This window comes from Cheilinus undulatus, linkage group 7, assembly GCF_018320785.1.
Source record: "Cheilinus undulatus linkage group 7, ASM1832078v1, whole genome shotgun sequence".
Taxonomy (NCBI): Eukaryota; Metazoa; Chordata; class Actinopteri; order Labriformes; family Labridae; genus Cheilinus; species Cheilinus undulatus.
Genome location: NC_054871.1, coordinates 29,197,357 through 29,221,289, shown reverse-complemented (window position 1 = coordinate 29,221,289; position 23,933 = coordinate 29,197,357). Strand labels below are relative to the sequence as shown.

Here is a 23,933-nt window from a genome sequence, read left to right as displayed (position 1 = left end):
TAGTTGTGCCACTAAATAACTTCAATGTTGATTTAATCACTTTAGTTCCCATTTAATCAAATGTTACTTTTTCTAGATCAGAAACATTTCCCAATAGATCAAGTTCTTTGGCTTCCAAACTCTGAGTTAATTGTGTTAATTGTGATCCATCTTCATCTTTACTTCCTTCTTCCTAGTCCAAGACTTAGCTGGAAACTTGCCCTGCACTTCTGTGTTGCTGTGTAAACATACACAGAGCCTTTTGTCTTCTTAAGTATTCAGACCTGTTTGATTTTCATATGCATACACATGCACACACAGGCTTTTAAGTGCTATAACATATAGTATAACAACTTTGTTTAACTTTTGAGAAGATAAGATCATTACAATATCTCAGTCATTAAACTTAGAAATATGACAAAGCTGCCAATTCATTGAATAATTCAGTCTATGGTGTCAAATTTTCTTTCTTTTATTTTGACAAGGTTTGTAAGTGTTTATCAAGTGACCTCTTATTCCAACAAACCCTTCAAACACACTGTTTTGACTGTGACAATACATAAAACAACCTGCAGATTTGAACTCTCTTCACCTTTTACCTACATCAGTTCAGTGTTTTGTTCATTTACAAGCTGTTAATTATGTTTTGTGTAATGTAGTTAAGATTAATCTTAGCCACACCTTGCCACAGGTCTCAGATGTTTATCTGGACATAAAGTAAGATGACAGTGTTTTACTGTGAAAATGATGTGGCAGTGGTATGGCGAAATGACCGGAGACAACATGTGAAGCACTGTGCAGTCTTTCATGAGCCTGAGTGCCATGCAACTGCTAAAACTCTGGGCGTGTCTACATCAGTTTGCTCAGCCAACAGAGCAGTCAGACAAACAGTGCAGAGCTACGAACACCTTCAGACTACACAGTGAAACTCCATTTTTCATTTCATCCAGACATAAAAGCTTAAGGCTTTACACGAGGGCTTGTGAAAAAAGTTGGTTGGAATTTCTTGCTCGGTACGTCAAATCATTTATTGACCACAGTCTCTACTGTCTACATGACAAAAAAATAAACATACAAAGCTTTCAGTTGATTTCTTTGTTGAATGTTATATTTGATGAAATACCATTCCTTTATCAATTTATTCTAAATAACAACAGACAGGCTGCCTTCAGTAGTGATTAAAGTTCCACTGTATAGTGTAATATCACTTGGAAAGTATCATGGGAAATTTAAACAGAAAAAAGTCTGCAGTTATTTATGAGAAGAAACTAATTAAATGTTGAGCTTCATAGATAAGAAATATTTCAGACTGCTGGGATTGGGCTAAGGGTTTTACAGGAAGAGGAGTAATTCACTATTGAACTGTAGAAACCTGGAGTGTGGGTTCAAGAGCTGACCATAAACAAACACAAAAATAACTTTACATTGGATAATAATCAATTTTTATGTCTGATGACTTAAATAATCGGTCTAATCTAACACTGTGCACATGATTATATACAGCTGGAAGCTGAAAAAGACTGGAACTCATCCAGTGCGTTAAAATGTAGAAATTATGACTGATATGTTTGGCAAGCAAATCTATTCAGATCAGAAATAGAAATTCTAACAATTCTTCATTTGTTTTATTGACTACCAGAAATTGCAGACTTTCTTTAATCTCTAAGTCTCATGGGCAGTAAGAATAAGCAGTAAGTAAGCGGCAGTAAGCCATTGATCACTGTCTGACACTTAATTAGCCTACATGAATAATAATACCTGAAACTGAGGTTGCAGCCACCCTCCTCACAGTCTGGTGCAGTTTCAAGCTAGCCTCCTTCAATTTGCATGCTGCTACTTTTAATAGCCACAACACACTTTAATTTCCCTGATCCCAAGAGCTGGCCATGTATTTCTAAACCCAAATGTAAGAAAATAGATTATTGGTTGTATACCAATGTCAGCTGGGGTTTGGTTGTCCAAAACTGTTATCCACAGCAATGGATTTCCTTCCACACATGGCATTTCTAAATCACTTAAATACAAACTCTCAGGGTGAAAACAAAAAGTATTTAATTAATTACATGAGCTGGAGACTGAAACCATGATAAAGGGAGCAGGTATCTGTCTTATGAATCTCCCAGTCGTAAACTCTGAGGGCGAGGCCGGCTAAATAGTAAACATATAGGTATGTGTAGTTTAAATGACAATTGTTTTCAGCCACCATATAAATTAGGGGTGTAAATCACCAGTTTCATCACGATACAATACAATATTGATTCTCAGAACGCCGATTTGATATTTCCCAATATCACAAAGTCTGCCACGATTCGATTTGATTGAGAGGCCTGCGATCGATATCAGACGATATTGTGAACCCATTTCCCACAATCTGTTACTTTTCACATAAAGGAAATAAACACAATATTGATACTCTTGGCTGCTAGCCACTACCTGCTATCTGCACCTAGCGGTGTTGAGACTCGTGGATGGGCGGAAACTGTCATAACCAAGCATGTGGGGGACTTTCAAATTAAAAGCGCAAGGTAAAAATGGAATTAATATCGATGTTTACACTTTTAATCGATTTGACTGAATCATTGCTCAATAGGGGTGTGATGAGGTCAAAACACCACGAGATTTCTCGTCGCGGAAAAAATCAATCTTACGAGATCAATATTGTGCAGACAGTAGAAGCAGCAGCTCTCCTTACAGAAAAAAATACCAAACTGGACATTATAAAAGATCACAAAGATGCCCTGGAGACTTTAAAACTGTTCATGAGAAAGCAAATGAAGAAACGGAGCTGATCTGTGACCCATTAGATCACCGCTTCAAACCCCACCCCCTCCTCCGCATGCACTACGTGGGGGCCGCACATGATCCGCCTATACATAATAAGTTCATCATAACGGTCCAAAATGATGAGATTCTGCTGCTGGTAACCTGTGCAGTCCCCATAAGGGAGAATACAGCGTTTATTTAGCTCGTGTATGCACGCAGACTCACTTTTAGTGCCGCTTTCTGTGACTTTGTAAGTTTGAGTCGCTGCTTCCTCATGTCTCCTCATCTCATCATCTGTCACACATCCATCAGCTGTTGGCTGTGGGTATCATCAGTCAGAAGCTTAACATGGGTAGCGTGACGGGCCGTTTACTGCACCGGTAAACAGCCAAACAAACTCTGAGCGCCAGAGTCCACGGTGAGCTCCGAAAAACAAAGTTTTAGCGCCAGTTAAACGCACCCAGCTTGCTGTCTGACAGCAAGCAGGGCACTCACCAACGCACACACACTCATCTGTGTGTCATGTTCAACACTGTTAAAGCTCAAAAAAAGGCCACCATGAGATAAAATAATCTATTTCTCTAAATAACAGCAAACATATTATTGACAGAAATATTTCTTTTGAGTGTTTTAAATATGGATGTCCTTAAAGAGGATGAGAAATTGTTTAATTTTACTGATGCAGCTCTTTATATTTCAGTCTGTCGTAAACAGTGCTTAAAGTACTTTTTAAATAATCTAAATGCTTTTATTATATATAATAAAATACGATATTAAAAATAGTTATTGTAATTGTAGCAATGAGAACATAGTGTAGTAAATTAATGATTTTGTAGCCTGTTAAAATGAAAGGTTTGATTTGAAGAACATTAAAATACACAGTTAGAATCAGAATTAGACAAGACATACTGTTTGGAAGCACTGATAGCCTATTCAGTACTTTGTTTAAACATTTCTGAATAGACCTGAATGCGTTGCAATTATGACTTTCAGTTGTATAAAGGACATATTATCCACCCATGTATTTTTTTTTTCCAAAATTGAAAAAAAGTGTAAAATCTCGTCTCGTCTTGTGGGCCTAAATCTTGTCTCGTCTCGTCTTGTGAGATAAGTGTCTTGTCACAACCCTATTGCTCAAACAATCAATATATTGATCCAGATCGATATATCAACTTGAAATTGGCTTTTTTCCTCTGGTTTTTTTTTGTGTTGGTCCAATGCACATAAATGTATACCAAAAACATTTCTAATTGCAACAATTTCCAGGAGAAATGGTTTATTTTTGGGAAAAATTCCAGGTGTGCCAATACTTTTGTCCATGACTATACATACTTCACTTTGAATTATGTGCTATAGGACAGAAAATCATCGCTGAGATCTTTAATTCAGCTCAAACTCCATCTGCCTTTCAAAGATTTTCTGGCTCATTTTTCAAAATGAGTTTTAGACAACTCATAAAAGCTAAGCTGTTAATTCTCTCCAGAGCTTCCTCTTCACACAAAAAATGTGCCACACAAGTCATCCTAGGTCAAGAAATAGATAGAGGTCTCTGATGAAATTCATTGAGAAGTGTAACAAAAACTGTATTCAGTATCCCACTGACAGCCGTGGATAATGGGTTAAAGAGTTTTAAACCTTTAGACTCAATTTACTGCTGAGTGGATATGTGCTAAGAGTCCATTTAACTTTCACAGTGGATAGAAACTATTTCAATATAAATGGATATGTATTTGGCCAAACTTCCTGGCAGAAGTTGGCAGAGTCAAACCAGAGCCGCAGGTCAGTCTGCATAAGTCTGGCAATTTAAGGTTTCTGGGAAATAAGCTCACGTGGGTGATGATTAGCATCATGAACCTTGGCTGAGAGTCAGTCAGTGCTGTTAAACGTACAGTTGTGGGAGTGAGGATGCAGAAAAGCATCTGCCAAGTGTGCCTTCAGCAGAGCCTGTGAGGATAGCTGGGATACCACAGGGCAGCTTTGATGACCCACAATGCTACTGTACATTGAAAAGTGTCCTTTGGGTCATTATATCCTCTTCGTCTTTACTGTCTGCTCTCTTATGTCTACAAACCCTGCCATGCCAGTTGTTACCTTGGCAGCAGCTAAAAGGGATACAAATAAATACGGTGAACACAGGGCTTATCTGCTTGACTTAGTGTAGGACTTACTGAGAGAAACTATAATAGGCGTAGGTAGGCTCCATGCATGAGACATCCTTGGGTGTTGCCAAAAAACAAATACTCATTAACCCAGAAAGTACCGAACTGTTTGACAGTGTGCACACTAACAGATGAAGTGTGTGCTTAGAGTGTGTATTTACAGTATCTTGACCATCAACTCTACATTCAGGTAAACATCCCCAAGAACTGTACGCAATACTCAGAAAGCCAACTGTTAAAGAAAATCCCAAAATCTGGGAAATAGCATTTAAAAAAAGACAAAAACAAGTCAAAATTAAATATCATGTCCTCTGCAATATTGGCATGTGTGTCAGACATCAGCATGAGGAATGCCCGACAGCCAAGGCAACAAAAATGTTCATCCTAGATGAGGAATGGGAAGTATAGCATAATAATGCATATCAGTGTATTAAAACAAAGCATGGTATTGCTTTAATTACCATGATAAAAACATTACTGTGTAATGAGTAGGGCTGAGACAATTCCTCAAATTATTCAAGTGATTCGATTAAAAAAATTCCTCGTTGCAAATTATCTTCCTCAAGGCTTCACTTAAATCAGTCATGTACCCTTATATGCCCATGTTGTAGCCTGGACATCATGCTGTGTTTTGCTCGGTGTGCTGTATTTCACACAGACAGCTATTTGTGTGGCACAATGCACTTGATTTCGCTGTTACTATAACGCAGCATGTGTGATTCGAGGCGTGAAAATCACGAGGGAAGAGAAGCTGATGTTTATAGCCACACGTCCTGCGTTTTTACTACAGAGGATTTCATAAACCTCTCTGATTGACCTGACGGTTTCAGAGAACACAGGGCTTCACGATCCAAGTCCTGTTTTGTGGCGCTTTCCTTCTCTCTCTCCCACATATGCATGTTATACATTTAATTATAAATTATTTAAAATTCAGCGCACTGATGTCTTGATTGCAGCGAATTTTTCACAAAGTTTCAGCATCACGAATGATTTGATAAGACTTATACTGATAATGACTTGACACCAATAACATAGAAACACACAATTGCCACAGACAGTGACTGAGACAGAGACTAAATAGGTTGAAGTTCATCATCATATAGTCAGGATTCAACAGGTCGTAGAAGCAGCTTTATCCCTTTAAACATGTTCTCCATGTCAGTGGATGGTCTTAAAAGGTCAGATTATTATGGTGGATAAACTCACAAACAAAAATGTGCAAAACATAAAAGTGAACACCCTTTGAAAAAATAGACCATATTCCTGTAATTTAAAGGTTCACCTTTCAGCCATCATCAGACCGCTGTGTGAATAATGGAACTTTATTCTTGATCTAATGGGAAATATTAAATTCATGCATAAAGGATGTTAAAATGGTTAAGTGTCCCTTTACTTTAATGACAAATTGGAGAATAAAAATAAACTACAATATAAGAAATAAAGTGTTAGCAACCAAAGTATCCTGGAAGAGGATCCCTAAAACCCCAAATATGGCATAATCTAATGTAATTATTTAACTTCCTTTCCTTGTAATTTTAAGAAATGTAAACCATCATCAGAACTGCATTGCACTTTGAAAGAGTACTCGATTACAAAAAGAATTGATTACTGCAGCCCTGGTAATGAGCAAATATTTATAATAAATTTCTTAAGAATATGTCTCCATTTACACCAGCAGCACCCCTGCCTTAACCTGATATACTGGATAGACTGTTTCATATCCCCACTCCACAGATATATTTCACATTCATCTGGGAAAAGTCCCCTAGAGAATGTTTGGGAAGGTCAGGATTTCATAAATTCTTGGGGGGTGACTGAACAAATGTTCTGTCTGTCACATTCTTGACGGGCAAATCAGAGCATCAAAACAAAGTAAGGTTGCGTGGCAGCACCAGGAGGCTGGACAGGCAAACACTACTGTATCTATCAACAGTGAAACATGATGTGGATTAAATTTATACCAAAGCCAATTGGGAAAAGAGCAGAAAAATCTTCTCCCACTAAAGCTATATCCGAGCTAACTGCTACACTAAGCAGTTGTTTAGTTGTTTTTGTTTGCAATAACTGAAGTAAACTGAATAACAACTAGATATCTCAAACTTATTCCATTTAACTCAGTTCAGCCAACACTGTTGTAAAACCCATAAAATCACATTTCTCCTCAGAATGGTGTAATAGCGGTTTTGCTTTAATCATTTGTCAAAAAAATAAAGTTACATTTTCACTTAGTGCAGTGTTTGAATTAAATCAGACAATCAAAAATCCACTTAAAAGTGGTCAAAACAGCTGACAGACCTGAGCAGTGGAAAAAAACAACTCAAATAACTTCAGTTCCACTTAGAGGTGGTGAAGCAGAGTCAACAGTCACAACAACAATTAGCTCTTGAACTGCTGTAGCCATAGAACACGAGCAGGTGGAGCAGTCTGACTAATTTTGAGCAATTTTCTAATAATTCTTTCTGAAGTGTTCATATTTATGCCTTTCTTTGGTTAACCTTAATCTTAAAAAAGTCAGATGTGATCATTACAGTATTATACAGCAAATACAAGGGGTGTGACGAGATCTTGCGAGACTGAAACTTCATGAGATTTCTGATCAAGGTTAAAAAAAAAAACAAATCTTTAAAGTCTGTAAAAAAGATCAACAGACTGCATAGAGGCAGAGCAGCAGCTCTTATTGAGTAATCAAATTGAGCTAGACATCACCCAAGCAACTGCCCCTGCAACTTCCCCTGACACTCAAATAATTTGTGCTGCAGATAGTAAACAAATTGAGCATGGTGATCATCCGTCACTGCTAACAACTTTTAAAATGGGCCTGCAATCTTTGCATTTTGTCTTTCACTTGAATAAAAGAAAAAAAATCCTGTCACATAATGTGTTATTAAAGTTAAAAAATAGTGTAAAAATCTTGTCTCGTCTCCTGAGCCGTCTTCTCACACATTGTGACTGAATTATCTTTGGCTAAAATTTAGATAAGGCTCTTTAAAAAAGGGCTTAAATGTTAGTGGACCATAACTCACTGAATCCATGCTAGGTTTACTGCTTATTTTCATGTTTTACTCCGTTTCATAAGGCAGTGACTGTTGAGAGGATGATTTCCCCAGGATACTCTGTGTGCTCTCTAGGTGCTGCTGAGTTTGATGCTTTTCTTTTTAGTATGACAACTGCAGCTGCTCTGGCAAAAGCTATCGACAAAAGAGAACAAAAAATGTGTAAAATCTGTACCAGAAAGGTTCCAGTTAAACTGAGCTATGAAAACACTGTTTGATGCTGCTGTCGTCAAGTACAGCTGGATGATGTTTGGGTGTTTTCTTTGTTACGATTCAATTTTTCTGCTGACTAACCAAAGACACTTCACACAACAGTGTTATTAGTACTGTAGCTCCCCGAGCACATTATGTGCATATTTAATTACTTAATTAGAAACAGAGGAGGGGGTGGAGTACACCTCTGAGCCTGGCTCTTCCTCAGTCTGCATCTCTATCACGTTCAGCACACCATCAAGGGAAGTCAACCTGTTGCTGATCAACAGCAGGAATGATTGTTCAGCTCAAAGAAATTTCAGACTCACTGTGCTTCTACTCAGCACATCACACTCCATCAAACTCCAACATAACACAAACATGATAGTTTCATTTTAAGTTTTGAGCTTTAAAGTGAGAACAGAACAAATGGGGTAGAGTGATTCTGCTGTACAAGTGGCCCAAGAGAGCAAACTCAATTTTTCACAACCAATCATTGACTAAAACATAATATCCAACAGTGTTTCTAACTTTAGAAGATGCAGCACAACCAAAAAAAAAAAAACAACACTTTGGCTTAAAGCCTACAAAGTGATCCAAAGACATCCATAAAAAGCTCTACCTGAAGCCATAAGTACACCTAGGTTCACACTGGAGCTAGTCAGTACCCAGATCTGTTTCACCAAATGTGATAGCAGTCCAACAACCAAAACAAAAATAGCCCCTAAAATTGAACCTATTTTTTCACAAAACAAACTGAATTTAGAAAACAGAAAATGGATTTAAAATAAGTCTCTTCTGATGAGTCACCCTCTGTGTGTAGGAGAGCAAAACAATAAGGATACAACTCTCCAGCGAGAGCACTTTAATATTTTTTGATCAGTACAAAACACTAAATCCAAATGTGATATCTTGAGCAAGACAAAAATAAAATCTCATCTTTTATTCAGTAATCAATGCTGTTAATCAGCTTCAAAACTCCAGACATGTTCTATTATCTTTTATTTGACAGCTCATAAGAGCCGTGTGTATTGCTCATGTATATTAAACTAAAAAAGTCACTAGATAGCTGCATTTTGAGAAATTTGAATTTATAAGCTCACCAGGAGGCCACCATGTTTTGGTCCGCCCTGGTACTGCGACGTCACAGTGCCGTAGTACTCCTCGCCATTCCTATGCAATAACCGCTGTTTCAGACTGGCAGTCAGTGTTAGGGCTGCATCTCAGAGACGCTGCACGTCTCACATGCAGAGAGTTCTGAGATTTGAGGTCTTGTCCATTTTTCCCTGCACCAAGAGCGGTTATCGTCAAATTAGACAAGAAAATGGTAAATACAGAGCCACATTTACCTTGTTGTAGCAAATATGTACGTCCACATTAGTAGAATATGTTATGTAGAATATGTAGAATATGTAAGCAGCAAAACATACTGCCAGTCAGAAAAAATGGTTACTGCACAGGAACAGCGAGGAGAGCTACGGCTAAGTGATGTCACACACCACCAGTGCGGACCAAAACATGGCGGCCTTCTGGTCAGTTTGTGCTCTCAAAATTGACTCAAAATGCAGATATCTAGGCTATCTAGCAAGTTTTTTTCTCCAATATACTACCCATAAGATTAACTTGTCTGATCATGCAGGGTTCCTTTAAAGAAACATGGCTGTTGCCCATTATCATTTTAGTAAAAAAAGAAAAAAAAAAAAAACCTACCGTGTCCCTTTAATGACATTCATGAGAAAAATCAGCCATGTAATGTGCATGTTTAAAAATGCTTTCATAGTGTGTCTGTTTCCAACAGCAGCAATACTGACTGTCCATGAAGATGTTACAAAGTTGATGAAACAGATCTGTAAATGATGCAGGGATGCACAGATGAATCAGTTTAACATATCGGTTCTTTAGACAAACATCTGCCGTCTACAAATAATTTTCGCGTGTCAATAGCAGATGTTTATCTGTTGTGTCCTATCCATAATGCTGGCATTTAGGACACCTAAAGGTTGATTCATTATTAGGAAGAAGTGGAGGCCTGTTGAAAACATTCTGATTTGGTTTCATGGTCAACTGGAGGAAATGCTGGCACTGTGAGAGTGTCACACCAAAACAAGTGATAGTAAAAAAAAAAAAAAATCAGCACTGGTATCAGCCATTGGCTAATTTGTCATTTCAAACATTGGTACTGGCATCAGCCCTGATTTTAACAATCTGAACATCTCTAATTTAGCACACTAATACAGTCCTGAAATTTAGAAACAATGACTCTTCCAGTGTACCTTTCAAAGTAAAAGCATAACCTTTTTCAAGGCCCCTGTTTTCACAGACTTTTATATTGAAGTCATTTCGGGGACAGTTATTTAGTCAAGTAAGTCAACGGTAAGTTGCTTTGCTCTTTCTTGGCATCTCTGCCAAACTTTCATAGTGTTTGATAATAAATCACCAACAAGTCTTGACACAAAGCTTATTTTTGGTGGGTTTATCCACCTTATTTTGGCAATTGTTTATAAATGACTAATTTGCCTGATAATTACATCCTCTTAAGTTTTTCTGTTCACAATCTTCATGCCTTGCACCTCTCTTATTTCACAAAGTGCAAAATCCACCCGGCCTCGTACCATTTCTCTGTACTTGTGCCAATATTCTTTACTTATACAGTTGTAATACAACCCAAAATTAAAAGCATGCAGAGAACCACTGACAGCATAAACTGCTGTAAAATATTCAAACTATAGTTTAAGGAAGTTCATTTTAACATGAGAGTTCACATCTCTCTAAATACATTTAAAGTTTGGACATTAGAGAGCTCCTCTTTCTCTCTGTCCCTTTCTCTCTCTCTGTCTCATCACCTGCAGATGCAAACGTAGAGGAGTAAGATGAAACCTCAACACATAAGCTCAGAGGACAGCAAGGAAAGATCCTTCAAGTGTTTTGTAATTATGAGAAATGTGTACATAAAGACACTGTCACCTATAAAAAGAGAGGGGCACTACACTAGCTTTATATATATAATTTTATAATCAAAAATCAAATTATTTTTATGTATATAGCACTTTACCCACAACACAGTTGATCCAAAGTAATTTTACAGACGACAGCATTGAGAAAATGAAAAGAAACAAGAAAATGAGTCAAATGTAAAAGTGATAAAAAGTACCAACTGCTCATAATAGTAATTATTGTGACAACAACAGTTATAATCACAATAATAAACAATTTTAAGCGAAAAGCAAGGGAGTGTTCAGTTGGGGACAATTAAAGGCCAGAGAGTAAACAATAATAGAATAATAGATTGCACAGCAGGTCTGTCATGCAGAGCCTCCATGTTTTCTGTCAGAAATGTGAATAAATTACAGTAGCTATATTACAGGATTCACTCATCCACTGTAAATGCGCCACACTTTTGATAGTACAACTCATACATTCTCATTTTTCAACACAAAGACAATCAAATTGATATTGCTTGTATGCTGCTATTCTTCCACTGCTTTAAGTTGTTGCAGTTTCAAGTATGCATATTTTAAAAATTATCAAGTGTGATTCAGTCACATGTAACAACAAACCACAGAAAGGCTGAGGTGTCCATATGGCAAAAGAAGATCTGCTAGGTTCTGTGATGTTCCATTTAAGGCGAGCCCTAAACTTGCACTTGTAGTTCAAAATAATTCTGCATCATGTAACATAAAACTCTACAGACAGTCGCTCTTCTGCTCTTCACGTAAAAATGAGTCAGTGCATGGTGCAGTCTATTCCCTGGAGAGCCGTTCTTTCCCAAAGAGGCCTTTCTAGAGCAGACACCAGGAGAATTCTGTCTCCCTTGTTATAAATTTAATTAAAACCAACTCGTTTTCATTATTTAAGCGGTCTTTTACAGGCAAATAAAACTACAGTGAAGTGGAAAGTGACTATAGACGATGTATCAAAAACAGAACTGTTCCCAGCTGGTTGTTAAAGCTTTTCTTTGCAAAAATTTTTGTGTGGGTGGGTGGGGATGGGGTGGGGTATATCTTTCATTAGAAACAAGACCAACAGTTTTTTGACCGACTTTCAACAAAAACATAACAGATAAACTGATTTGTTTAAGAAGTTGGGATTTCTTTATAAAAACAGTTATCTATTCATCCTCAAAAGCATTTCTCAGTTGAAAAATCTATAAGATGTCCAAAACTGGTTTTAAAGTGAAAGCTTTTTAAATGTCCATTTCCAGATGTTGAAACTATGACTGTGTTTGGACCCAATTTAGCTTGAAAATCTGCTTCATTTAAAATTAATCACATATTGAAGCAACAAAGTCTTGTCTTATAAACATTTTAGGTAAAAAAAGGGCCGATGTCCTCCAATCAGTTTGTCAATTACTTGGTTGATAAGCTCGCTTCTGACCAAAACTTCAAGGCACAGACAATACAAAGGTTAAAAACAATGAGAGTAATAAGAAGTTATATTCTGATTGTTTCATAGCATTTACACTAAAGAACTTTGGAATACAGCGACTACTCAACAGACGTGCAAGTTTATGTTTGTACTAAGATGGTGCTGAGAGCGTCTGTTCTACCCTCTGTCAGGTGCTTTAGTCATAGCTGACACATACATTTAAATAGTCCATTTAGCATCTTATTAAAACACAGGTGTCAACATTAGTGTCTGTTGCAGACGGATAGAGACAATAGGAGAGACAAAGGCATGTCTCCTGGTCCCTTAAAGTTCTTTACTTTTTTTCTTTAATTCCAAAAACATTTGTTTTCTTGCTGTCTGGACAGAATTTATGTTAATTTCATAGCCAAGGCTGTAACAAGTGGGTCCTATTGATTGTTGTTTCAAAATAAGACAAAACAAATATCTGCAGTTGCTTTTTATATAATTGAAAATAGTTATTAGTTACTTTACTATGATCACAGAAATCATATGAATAGTTAACTTCTCATGCTTGGTAAAAGTCAGGCTCAGAGTCTGTTGGTACCACTGTGGCTCAGCAGGTTGAGTTGGTAAGCTTATAAATGAAATGTTATGGCCACGATTCCTGGCTCATGGCGTGTGTCCATGGGAAAGACTAGGGATGGGTACCTTTCACATTTGAACTGGTACCGGTACAAAACAATACCAATTTCTGGTACTTTTGAGCGTGAATAATATGCATTAATAAATGTTACATAACCTCAAAACTTCTGAATTTTAGTTAATTATGTCTCAATATCAAAAAACTATCAAAAATCAAATATATCAAAACAACATCAAACACATTTGCAATTTTTTGCACTTCCACATTGACTTCATTTCTCAGGATCGGAGGTTGCTGCTTGTACCCAGTGTTTTTTTCTTTATATTGCACAAATAAAAACCCAGCCCACTGCCTCCTATTCCTCTAATTCCCCTCTTGGAAAAATGTGCGTTGGGGTCCATGGAGGGCAAATAAGTTTAAAGCAAATGAACAATAGAGTATAAAGTCAAAACAACTAAATGAATAAATAAAGGTATAAAATTTTACCAATTAAAGTATTACAAATGAAAGTAAACAAACTACTTCCTCTACCATGAACTACGTGTACTGCACATCTTCTTTCCTCAAGTAGTTTTTTTTCCAACAAAACTAAGATGTCATCTTTCCCTGGTAAGAGCACAGTCTGTGCCTCACTCATCAATCAATCATGCAGCCGTCCACAAAGAAGCATTTAATGTCTCACACACCCAAACTGTGCACACTGGGTCCGTCACGTTCTACTTGTGTTTACTGCAAAAATTAATAGAAAGTGGCAAATTGTTCCATTCTGTGATGAAATAAACAGTGAGGACAAGATTGTGGCTCTGTCACTCCTTCAAAATCACTCTGAATCCATCCATCCTGGCAGAGAGCTTCATACGGCACCAGCTGTGCCAAGTTGGTGAGATAGAGAGCAACTTTTAGGACATAGTCACACTAGGCAGTCCGTACCATGCCTTGATCCAGTGTCTGTTAGGTGACTGAGTGAACAAATGTATCCCTTTATCTGGTATATTTCAATGGTTGATATCCACATAATAAACGGGCAAATCACAGTGTTTAAAGAGAGGATTGGGTACGAGATAGAGAGGGAGGGGGGCGAACAAGCAGGAAACAGCGGGAGCTGATCTGAATCATCAATCATCACACTGCTTCCTCAGATTAGAAGTTTTGAACTTCATGTCACAAATATTGCAGCGTAACCTGCATCATATTTTGAAAAGTGGAACGCTACGTTCGACTGCTTCCTATCAGCCATGCTTGTTTTGTTGATTCAGTTCGCTGCTACCAACGTCCTTCCTCACGTGCATGCAATGCTGCGTTCGTGTCAGGCATGGAAAATTGACTGCTCTTCCACTCTCTTGCGGTCTCAAGGATGTGTTTAGGTACCGAAACATAGTAGCATTTGATTTCACGTGAATCGGTACTCAGAAGTACTGACAGAATTCAGTTGGTAACTATAAAAGTACCGAATTTGGAACCCATCCCTAGGAAAGATGCTTGACTCACTGGCGTGTCAATGTGTATTTCTGACACATGTGTTACAGCTAAACACAGTCTAAACTTAAGCCTGGCACACACACAAAATATAAAGATAATTGTGATTATTTTTGCCTGATTCCCTCCTTCCAACCTTCACTAAAGATGATCTTGACAGATGGTCCTCTGGTGTCAGGAGCATTTGGGATCATAAATATTAAACATGTTTTAGGGCTGGACGATTATGGCAAAAATAATAATCACAATTATTTTGATTGATATTGAAATCACGATTAATAAACAAGAGTATTAATTGATTTCAAAATTTAAGTATTTATTGAACCACAACTTAAAGAACAATCAAAAATAAATTAGTGACAAGTAAAATAATAAAATATGTTGAATAATAGCAAAAAAAAGATAAATAAAAATAAATACCCAATGTACATGCACTCCTGTAAAACTTGCAACATTTGCAACATGCAAAAACACTAATAACACAGCCAAAAACACAACCTAAAAATACTCTTTGAAGCACACATTAATCATTTTTCTTCGATTATAATGTTTTTATGATCATGGGAAGCCAAAATTGAAATCACGATCAAAATTCAATTAACTGTCCAGCCCTAACATGTTTGTTATTCACAATCAAAAATTGAGTTGTGTGGAACACTGGGGACAGTCGAACAGGCATGAGCTGGATTGTTAAGTGGAATGGAGCAGTAACTAATCAAGAAACAAGCTGATCGAACAAGGAAGCACAACAAGCACAGCCATGGCATTGATAGTAAATGTGAAGTATAGAAATGCACATGGGCACTTTAAAACATGCTACAATCAAAGTGACAAGGGCAGGAGCTGGACTCATATTGCTGCTGCAGTGGATGAAGCAGGTACCTAACAGCCATATTAAGCTGGTTTTATTGATGCACGATATTGGATTTTTGCTGATATCTGATATGCCGATATTTTAAAACTCGTTTTGGTTGATATCAATATTTAATTACACTTTTCCACTGTAAAAAACACCAATTCCATCCTTTACTACGAATATTCATTTAAATATTGGTAATCTAGGATTTTTTAGAAACTGACAAAATATTTTATTTTGATCAGAAATTAAGGATGTATTGTTTTTTTCAAATACAGCCATACACTAATGAAAAACTTACATTAATGTCTTTGGATTACATGTGCATTACATGCTACATGTATTTTTAACAGTACAGCCAAAGTCATCTACATCTTTGTAGAATGTCCTAGTCACATCTCGGGCTCACTGTGATGCTGTCTGATATACAATGAAGCCCTCTGGAGCCTGTCAAAGAGAAGCATCAGTGGACTTACAGCCAGTGCAAAGGAACTTAAACATTTAACACTTTGACACATTAGCAAAAGAGAGCTAGAAAGCCCCAGCTCAATCATCTCTGAATTCTGATTTGCATACCACCATACACAAACAAATCCTGTGGTGACCAGGATACTGTGGCTCGTGCAATCGTGGCTGTGTGTTTTGCATAAAAACACATTTACACCCCAGTTAAGTCAGAGCTTAAGCACTGTGGTTTGTGTGTAACAGAAGTAGAAATAAAGCACATGTGCAGCCAAAGGTGAGACAAGTCTGCAAGTGAGCTTTCTGGGGATGCAGACTTACCCAGAAGCAGAAGCTTGAGCTCTCTTCTCGCATCCCTCTTGTCTCGCCGGAGTTGTTTCTCGATCTCAGCGTTGATGCGTTTGGACTCCTTCGCCTCCTCACTCAGGCAACAAGCCATCATGGAGTCTAAAGTCATCACCGCATGAGCTGAAAAAGCCCGTCTGACAGGGGGAGTCGGGCTAGACCTCACACAAAGTCTCAAACAAACCAAACAGTCCTTTCTTCAGACCGTGATATCCAGTTAATCGGTTGGGATTGCTGCTTGGTGCAGGATCTGGCCTTCCTTGTTGGTGGACAAACTGTTGTCAAGTCTTGAATATTTGACAGCTGAGTTAAACTCTTGTGCAAGTCTTACAGCGGCTGGCAGCTGATCACTGATGACTCAAAATGCATCATGTCTGCAAACACTTTATGTACCAGCTTGGGATGCAGATTATCATTATTATTAATGTACTTTCCAAAAAAAGGTAAAAAACTAGCTGGAAAAAGCAGCCTGGCAGACTAGCGTGTAAGCTAAATGCGGCTAACGCGACAAGTTGATGAATTTTCAACGTGCCAACACTTTCTAATCCCTTCTCTACAGTGAAGGAAAGCCCAGAAAACCTGGCGCTCATATGGTTTATATTTCAACTACCAACTTCGGTCCCAGAGACAGTGGGACACCACTAACTGCCACTGCCACATTTGTCCCAAACCCTCTGCTGGTTGCCCGGCCGAGTACCAGCTTAGCCGCCCAGAAACCAACACTGTACGCCCGCGCAGTGACGATGAGCGCCCGTCAAGCTGTCCATGTACTGAACAAACAAATAAGCTGGCTTAATGTCTCCACAGCTCGACGAACTAAGACCCTTGTAGCAACCTGAACGAAACTACAACATTACAACTGCGCAAAAACAGTCATTCCTTGCAGACGGAGGCAACCAGTGACCACTGTAGCTAAATGGGCAGGCTAATTGTTAGCTAGCTCTGTTAGCTCAACTAGCATCCCCGGAATTGCAGCCAACTGGCTAAAAAGCAGAAAGCTCGGCCTGACACAGCACCTTCATTGTGTTAAATTAGTGCTCTCCAAATGAGCTCATTGACGCCAAAGGCTTAATAAGCAAACATTTCCCACTGACAGTCAAATGAATCCTTGTAGTCCGTGCATTTTATGCTCCTGATATTTTTTTTCCTGGTGGTGGTGATTGCTCTTCGTCACCCACTCCTCAACCCCGGTGTGGTACTGCTGCTGACGTCGCTTGGGATAGAATTGATTGATAGCGGCTTAGCGAATGAAAACAGGGATTGTGGGCGTTTTGGGTGGGTCTTTAATGGATGGTTAACTTCTCATGCTTGGTTGAGAGGAAACCTTCCTTTGGAGGCGTGTCTGCTAAAGCAACTGACATTTGGCTGGACGGGCAACGCCCATCTCCTGTCAAAGACCAAAGCATCCAAACACTGTTCAACCTGACTGCCACAGCTGTTCATTGCTGCTGTAATTCTTTACAGCTGCCTTTTATAGGTTTACAGGTTAAATTACAAAATCTGTTGCTGCTCTTTATGCTCTCTTGTCCTTCCTACAGTTGGTCTACTTTTGTCCAGAAACAATGCAAGTAGTCTTCCTCTAAGATTTAGAGTTTAAAAAATATGTTTTAAAGTACCTCATCCACACTCCAACCCTTTTTGCTCCTGATCCTTATAAGAACTGTCCAGGTGGAGCCTCTTGATACAGTTTAGGTATCTTTAATTGATTATTTCATCAGCCATTAACCACTTTCAACCTGTCAGTTTCCTGATGCGCCTTTAGAAAACACTCAATCCCTAGCTTAAATCTTCTCATACAACCCACATCTTTATGCAGTTAAAACCAACCTCCTAGAGTAGCATTAAAATGTTTTTACACTTTTTTGCATTAATGTCTCACATTTTATATGGCTATGTGGCATATAACAAGTACATTTTAAATTTATCTGTGTGTTTATGCCATGTTCTTTTTTCAGCATTTTATTTTGCAGGACTTCAAATAAGTCCACATCTATTTCTTCTGTCATAGTCAGCATAGCAGACCTCAGTAAATTGTTAATGCCTAAGGGCCACTTCAAAAAGTCAAAAAGGGAATTAGATGACCACAGCATCAGCTCTGGCCTTCTCACAAAGAACCGGTTGTCAACAAACTAAACAAGTAGCATCATAGTTACTGTCAATATTTGAGATGCCTTTCTTTCCTGTTGTTATTGATTTTGGGATTAGGATCTGCCTCGTGGTTTTTTTTAGTCATCCTGGAATTGTAAAACAGAAAGTCCCATGTTTACTTTATTGTGACACAAAAGATAGGGGATTAAGTCTGGGGAACTGGTTTGATTCCAAAACCGACAGGAAAAAAAATCATTTGATGTCTCTTTTTCAAATTTAAACACCCAGGGGCACCTGGGTAGTTGTATACCTTTTTCTGTATTTATTTGTTTATTCATTTTGAAAAAGTGTTTATGTGTAGAGTTTTACACCATCATCACATTGGTGGGAAAGGTTTTCCTTACTATCAGCAAATAACAATGTGTTAAAGGTTCAAATCTTATCATGTATTACTGGCAAGATCTTTACATTTGGTATAATTCTTTTTAGCGATTCATTTGCATGTTAAAAAGTTTAATCTTAAAGTGAATAATATATTTTTTTTTAAATCAGCTTTTGGAGCTCAGGTGGTCCAGTGGTTTAAGGTGTGCCTCATGTACACAGACAGCCTGGATTCAAATCTAGCTACAAAGTACCATAACTGTAAAACAACTTCAGTTAAAAAGGTGTTTGTTTTAAAAGCATTTAGTATTAAGAAGTGTTTAGCTAGTTATGGGCCTGAAATTGGTTCAGATGTCTATTCATGACCTACAAAAGTAGGTGAGACGATCAGAAATAGGATGCATCAATTCTACATAGTTACCCCATCCAGTTACCATCTACCCTATGTCACTTTAGGGTAGGTGGCAAGTGGATGGGGTTATTCCTTAAAAACAACAACAACAAAAACAGCATTAAAATGTGCAGCATAAGATCAGACAAGACATAAAAGTGACAGCTTTTAATCAATTAAAACAATTATCAAGTCATCAATCAATGGCAATCCTGAACGTCAGAATTTCTGTTCCCACTTACAGACAGAATGTCTTTTGCAAAAAACGTGTTTGTGGTGTATCCTAAATGGTAAAAGTAAGATTAAGGGGGAACTGGGTGGGAGGAAATCCATCTGCAAACACTTTGCAAACCAATGTAAACCATGCTCTCCATTAAATCTCTCAGTTATTCAGAGCCACCCAAGGATTGCAGTGCGATTCTTCCAGGTCAACTTTTGTGTTTTCATACAATATTTCCATATGCCACATTATAAGTAGGTGTAGTGAGTGTAGTTGTAACACAGCTCATTAAGACAAATGGCTGATAAAATCAGTGGGGAATTATTTTGTGACACTTAACATTAAATCCTGTTGAAAGTAGAGCTCCAACTGACTCTCACCACAGCTGCACTTGGCATTAATAGTTGAAGCTGCTGAGACTGTTTACATGATTAAAGCTCAGCCTACCACTGCAGTAATGGTTGAATCTGTTATTCTCCAGATATGAGGATTGTAGTTTTACTGCAACTATTGTTACTGCTACTATTAACATAAACCATTGTTAAGGCTGATTTTAGACAGGACAGATGTGTTACCAAAGAATACATGTTAAACATCATAATTTTATGTGAACCAACACATAGAATTATAGAGATTATAATGTAGAAAAAAGATGATTGAGTGAATAAAATCCATTCTAGATTAAGCTTTTTTCCTTGCAAGAGAGTTGCACTTGAGAGCATGATGAAATATCACTTTTGACTAATCAGTAAAGAATAACTTGTGATTTTTGCCCACAATCATCTCATTATCATCTAGACTTAGAAGAGACATTGCTGTAGACAGCAGTTATTCAGCCATTGTTTAAAGCTTGCTTTCTCATAAATTTACAACTGTATGTCTTAAATTTATAATTAAAAAATAATGTATTTTTTTGTTAAAAATGTCAAAATCTCTGCCTTTTTTGAACTTGATTTTTTAAATTTTAATTGTAAATATATAACTGAAATTCTGAGCCTGGTGTTTTGTAAATATATGACTTTATAAATATAAAAATCCATTTTCATCTAAATTTTTCTTTCTCTAAAAAAAATCTAGTTATCCTTCTGTTTTTTATCTTCATGGTGGCCCTCGTATGCAGTCATGTGTTTTGTTTCTAATAATGATTTCCAAAAAATAAAAGCACATCTAATTTTGACAGCGTCAGAGCAAACAGGACCCCATGCCCACCCAGGGATGTCCAGACCCCAGGATGGGAACCACTGATTTACATAATAGTTGTATATCACTGGCTGATAAAAGCTGATAAAAGGTTAAGGGAGATGAATTTGTAAAATTGCATCATATTTTGTGTTTAGCAGTGAGTAACTGGTATTTTTATCAAATAAATACAATGGAGAGAACAGTTGAATTTCCCCCTCCGTGTAGTGAAAATAGCTATGAAAGCAGGAAACAAGTAGAGCACCTCAGGGTCTGTTTAAAGTGCAACACTTCAGTCAACATTTTGTTACTGTCCACTAAAAGTTCAAGTAAGTGACTGTGGTCAAAAACAGATGCAGAGTTTGTTAGCTGTCACTAAAGCACAACCCTTACAACATCTAAATCCCTGTTTGGAACAACTTGCAGACAATATTGTTGCAAACAGCGATATCTTGTGGACATGTGGTGTCATTACAAGATTTAGTTTTAAAACACCCCAACTTTGAAGTGTTACATAAAATGTTTAATAAATGTCTGTCATTGCAGTAAGTTCTCCTTGCAACTGACCTACAAATGTTTAATAGTCTCAAAGCAAGAAGGAAAAATCGGAAAAAGTCATGATGTGTTATGTTAGCCTGATCCTCAAGTTCTCCTTCTGCAACTCATGCTACAAGCAAAGAGGTGTGTGGGAGTTGAAGATTGGGTTGCTTTGAATTTACTTGTGTAGGTTTGGTTGAAGAGAAGAAAAACTTCCATGGGACTCCGATGTAGAAATTATTAAACCAGTACTTAAATCCAAAGCTAGTTAAATGTTTTTAAAAGAGTGTTCAAAGTTAAGTTATCCTGATCAACTAATTATACTATGATAATTAAACCATGTGGTCCTTGATTATTATTATTGCAGTCACCATGAAGCCTTCTCACAGCAAAGCTCTCTCTGTTAGAGACAGTAACATACCTCAGCGCTCTCACACAGCTATTGTTGTGCTACATACTGTATATATAGCTTATCTTTCTTTAATAAACATAAATTAAATGCAGTCAATTTTAGTCAACTATATACATGTTTTTTATGAAATTACCAAAATAAAGATAATCTTTTAAAACCAAAAATACAACAAATGCTAATGTATTTACTGAGATATCCATGCACTTACCGGCCCCTAATTGTGCTCTTAACAAGACACAATTACCATAACAAACAAAACAGGGTGGCTCTGACCTGTACTTGTCAAACCTGTCCAAAATTGTCTGAAACTGTCTTGATGATCATTCCTGTGACCCAGGAGTTGCGTGGTGCTGAATTATCAACAACCAACACAATGTTTCCAATGGCAAGGTTGCAAGATGGATGGGACCATTTTTGGCATTCCTGCAGCTGTGGTACATATTCTTTTGTCTGTCTCCTCCAGAATATGTCGGCCATATACTGGATTAGTTTCCATCTCCTTGCATAGAGTTTATGTCTGTCAAACAGGCATGGGGTAGAGAAGGCCTGGTCTTAAGGAGCAGTAGCTGATAAGGTCCAGATAAACATCAAGGAAACAACTCGATTTGTTGCCACACATCAGTATCCATGGACTAGGAAACAGTATGGATCTCTGTTGAGTCCAAATATCCCTGAATTAATATTAGTCTGTTTTTCTCCCATTTTCAGACGCTCCTCACAGAACAGACATCAATGTTTTGTTCTGCAGCATTGAGCTGAGTAGTTGTGTCGCACACTGATGTAACATCAGTGCAAACCCCTATTGTTGTGTGTATAGTTCCACCTTTTTGGGATAGATAGGTAAGATTGGTACCCCTAATGAAGGGTGCCAAAAAAGTGGGACCTTTTGGTGGAAACAACCAATTAGTTCTTCTCTTTGGCCTAGATTTTCAGGCCAGTCTGCCATGGGCTTGGTAAGAAAGTTCGGCCCCTGTAGCCAAGTGTGGCTCTGGATGAAGATCTCTGCCTTGAGTCCCTTAGAGGCATAATCAGCAGGGTTCTGTGAGGTATTAACGTACCTCCACTGATGTGGCTCAGAGATCTTAAGAATGGTATCCACATGGTTGGCTATGGAAGTGCAGAATCTGCTTGTTCTGTTACGGATGTACTTCAGCATAGTTGTGCTGTCTGACCAGAACACTGACTCTTGGAGTTGTTGCTGTAGTTCTGATTTCAGTATCTTGTCCACGCAGGCAGCCATAGTTGCTGCTGTGAGCTCCATTCAAGGGATAGTCATTGGCTTGAGTGGAGAGACCTGGGACTTTTCTTTCATGCCTGCAGAGGTGTTTGTTAGATACCTTCACAGAATAGCCATGGGGCCATTCATGAAGGCTGTGTACTCTGTATGGAATGTGGGATTCTACTCAAACTTCTGCTTTAAGTTCAGAATGCATTGCTCAGCTACGTTGTGGTTGTTGGGCATCCTCATATGCTTGTTCCTCAATGGCAGGGCAATGAAATAATGTCCAACCACAAGCCTAGCCGACTGTGAGGCTACGTCAAGGAACTGAAGGTCCTCCCTTGACATCTCGGGTTTCTCATCTTGCTCGTACTCGAGGAGGTCACTCTTCAACTGCTGACTCCAGAGTTTGTCTAGTCTGCTGATTGATATGATTGATTGAGATTTCCTGGAGGAGTCCACTGATGGTCCAGCCAAGCCGTGTTTTGGCAGCATAAGGACCATCATTTACACTGGTGATGACCTGCCAGGGTTCAATAGCTTTGAGTGTATTAGTCCCAATGAGAAGCCCTATCTCAGCATCTATCTTTGGGATTAACACCTGCCGAAGCTGGGGCCACTTGTAGACCTCTTCTTGTAAAGGAATGTTGTCTCCTGAAGCAGGGATGGTCTTCTGGCAGTAAGTATCAGGGAGCACCAGAAAATCATTGCAGTTCAGGCTGCTCACTTCCAATCCAGATACCACATGAATGCTAACAACTTTTTCTCTCCCATGGTCGTCACTTAAATGTGTGTTTTTCTTCCTGTGAGACTAAGTTCTTTCATTTGCTCCGCAGTATAGAAGCAGGTGGTACTGCCAGGGTCAAGAAAGACATAAGTCTGTGTTAGCCTTTGGCCTTTGGCCCCTGCAATAAAAGACTTCTCATATGAAAGTTCACAAGCAAAGGATACGAAATTTGTTATTCCAAGGAGTTTCAGTATTTTTCTGTGCAGCTCAATAGTTGCACAATTGGGAAGTGATCAGGAATTGATAGCAAAAAGATTTCTTCACTTACCATGAAGTACTTAAATGGTTATGAAAGCAGGCCTATAATGTGTAGAAAAAGAGATCAGAGAGTAAGACCATATAAAAAAACACAGAAGTACTTAATTATGATAATATTTTCTTTAATCAACTTAATGTAACAGTAATCTAAATACAGGATGCAGAGATATTTTGCCACCACAAAGT

The 23,933-nt window shown here is 38.0% G+C and overlaps 1 protein-coding gene across 3 annotated transcripts in view; it reads right to left on the bottom strand.

The window, feature by feature from the left end:
- The window catches only part of LOC121512110 (guanine nucleotide-binding protein G(q) subunit alpha), a 51,235-nt gene extending 33,765 nt beyond the window's left edge, over nt 1-17,470 (bottom strand). For all 3 annotated transcript variants that reach the window (XM_041791155.1, XM_041791157.1, XM_041791156.1), the window contains exon 1: nt 16,252-17,470. In XM_041791155.1, the coding sequence (XP_041647089.1) occupies nt 16,252-16,387 (136 nt within the window). In that variant the 5' untranslated portion in view covers nt 16,388-17,470. The remainder of the gene's footprint in view (nt 1-16,251) is intronic.
- Between the last annotated feature and the right edge of the window lie 6,463 nt (nt 17,471-23,933).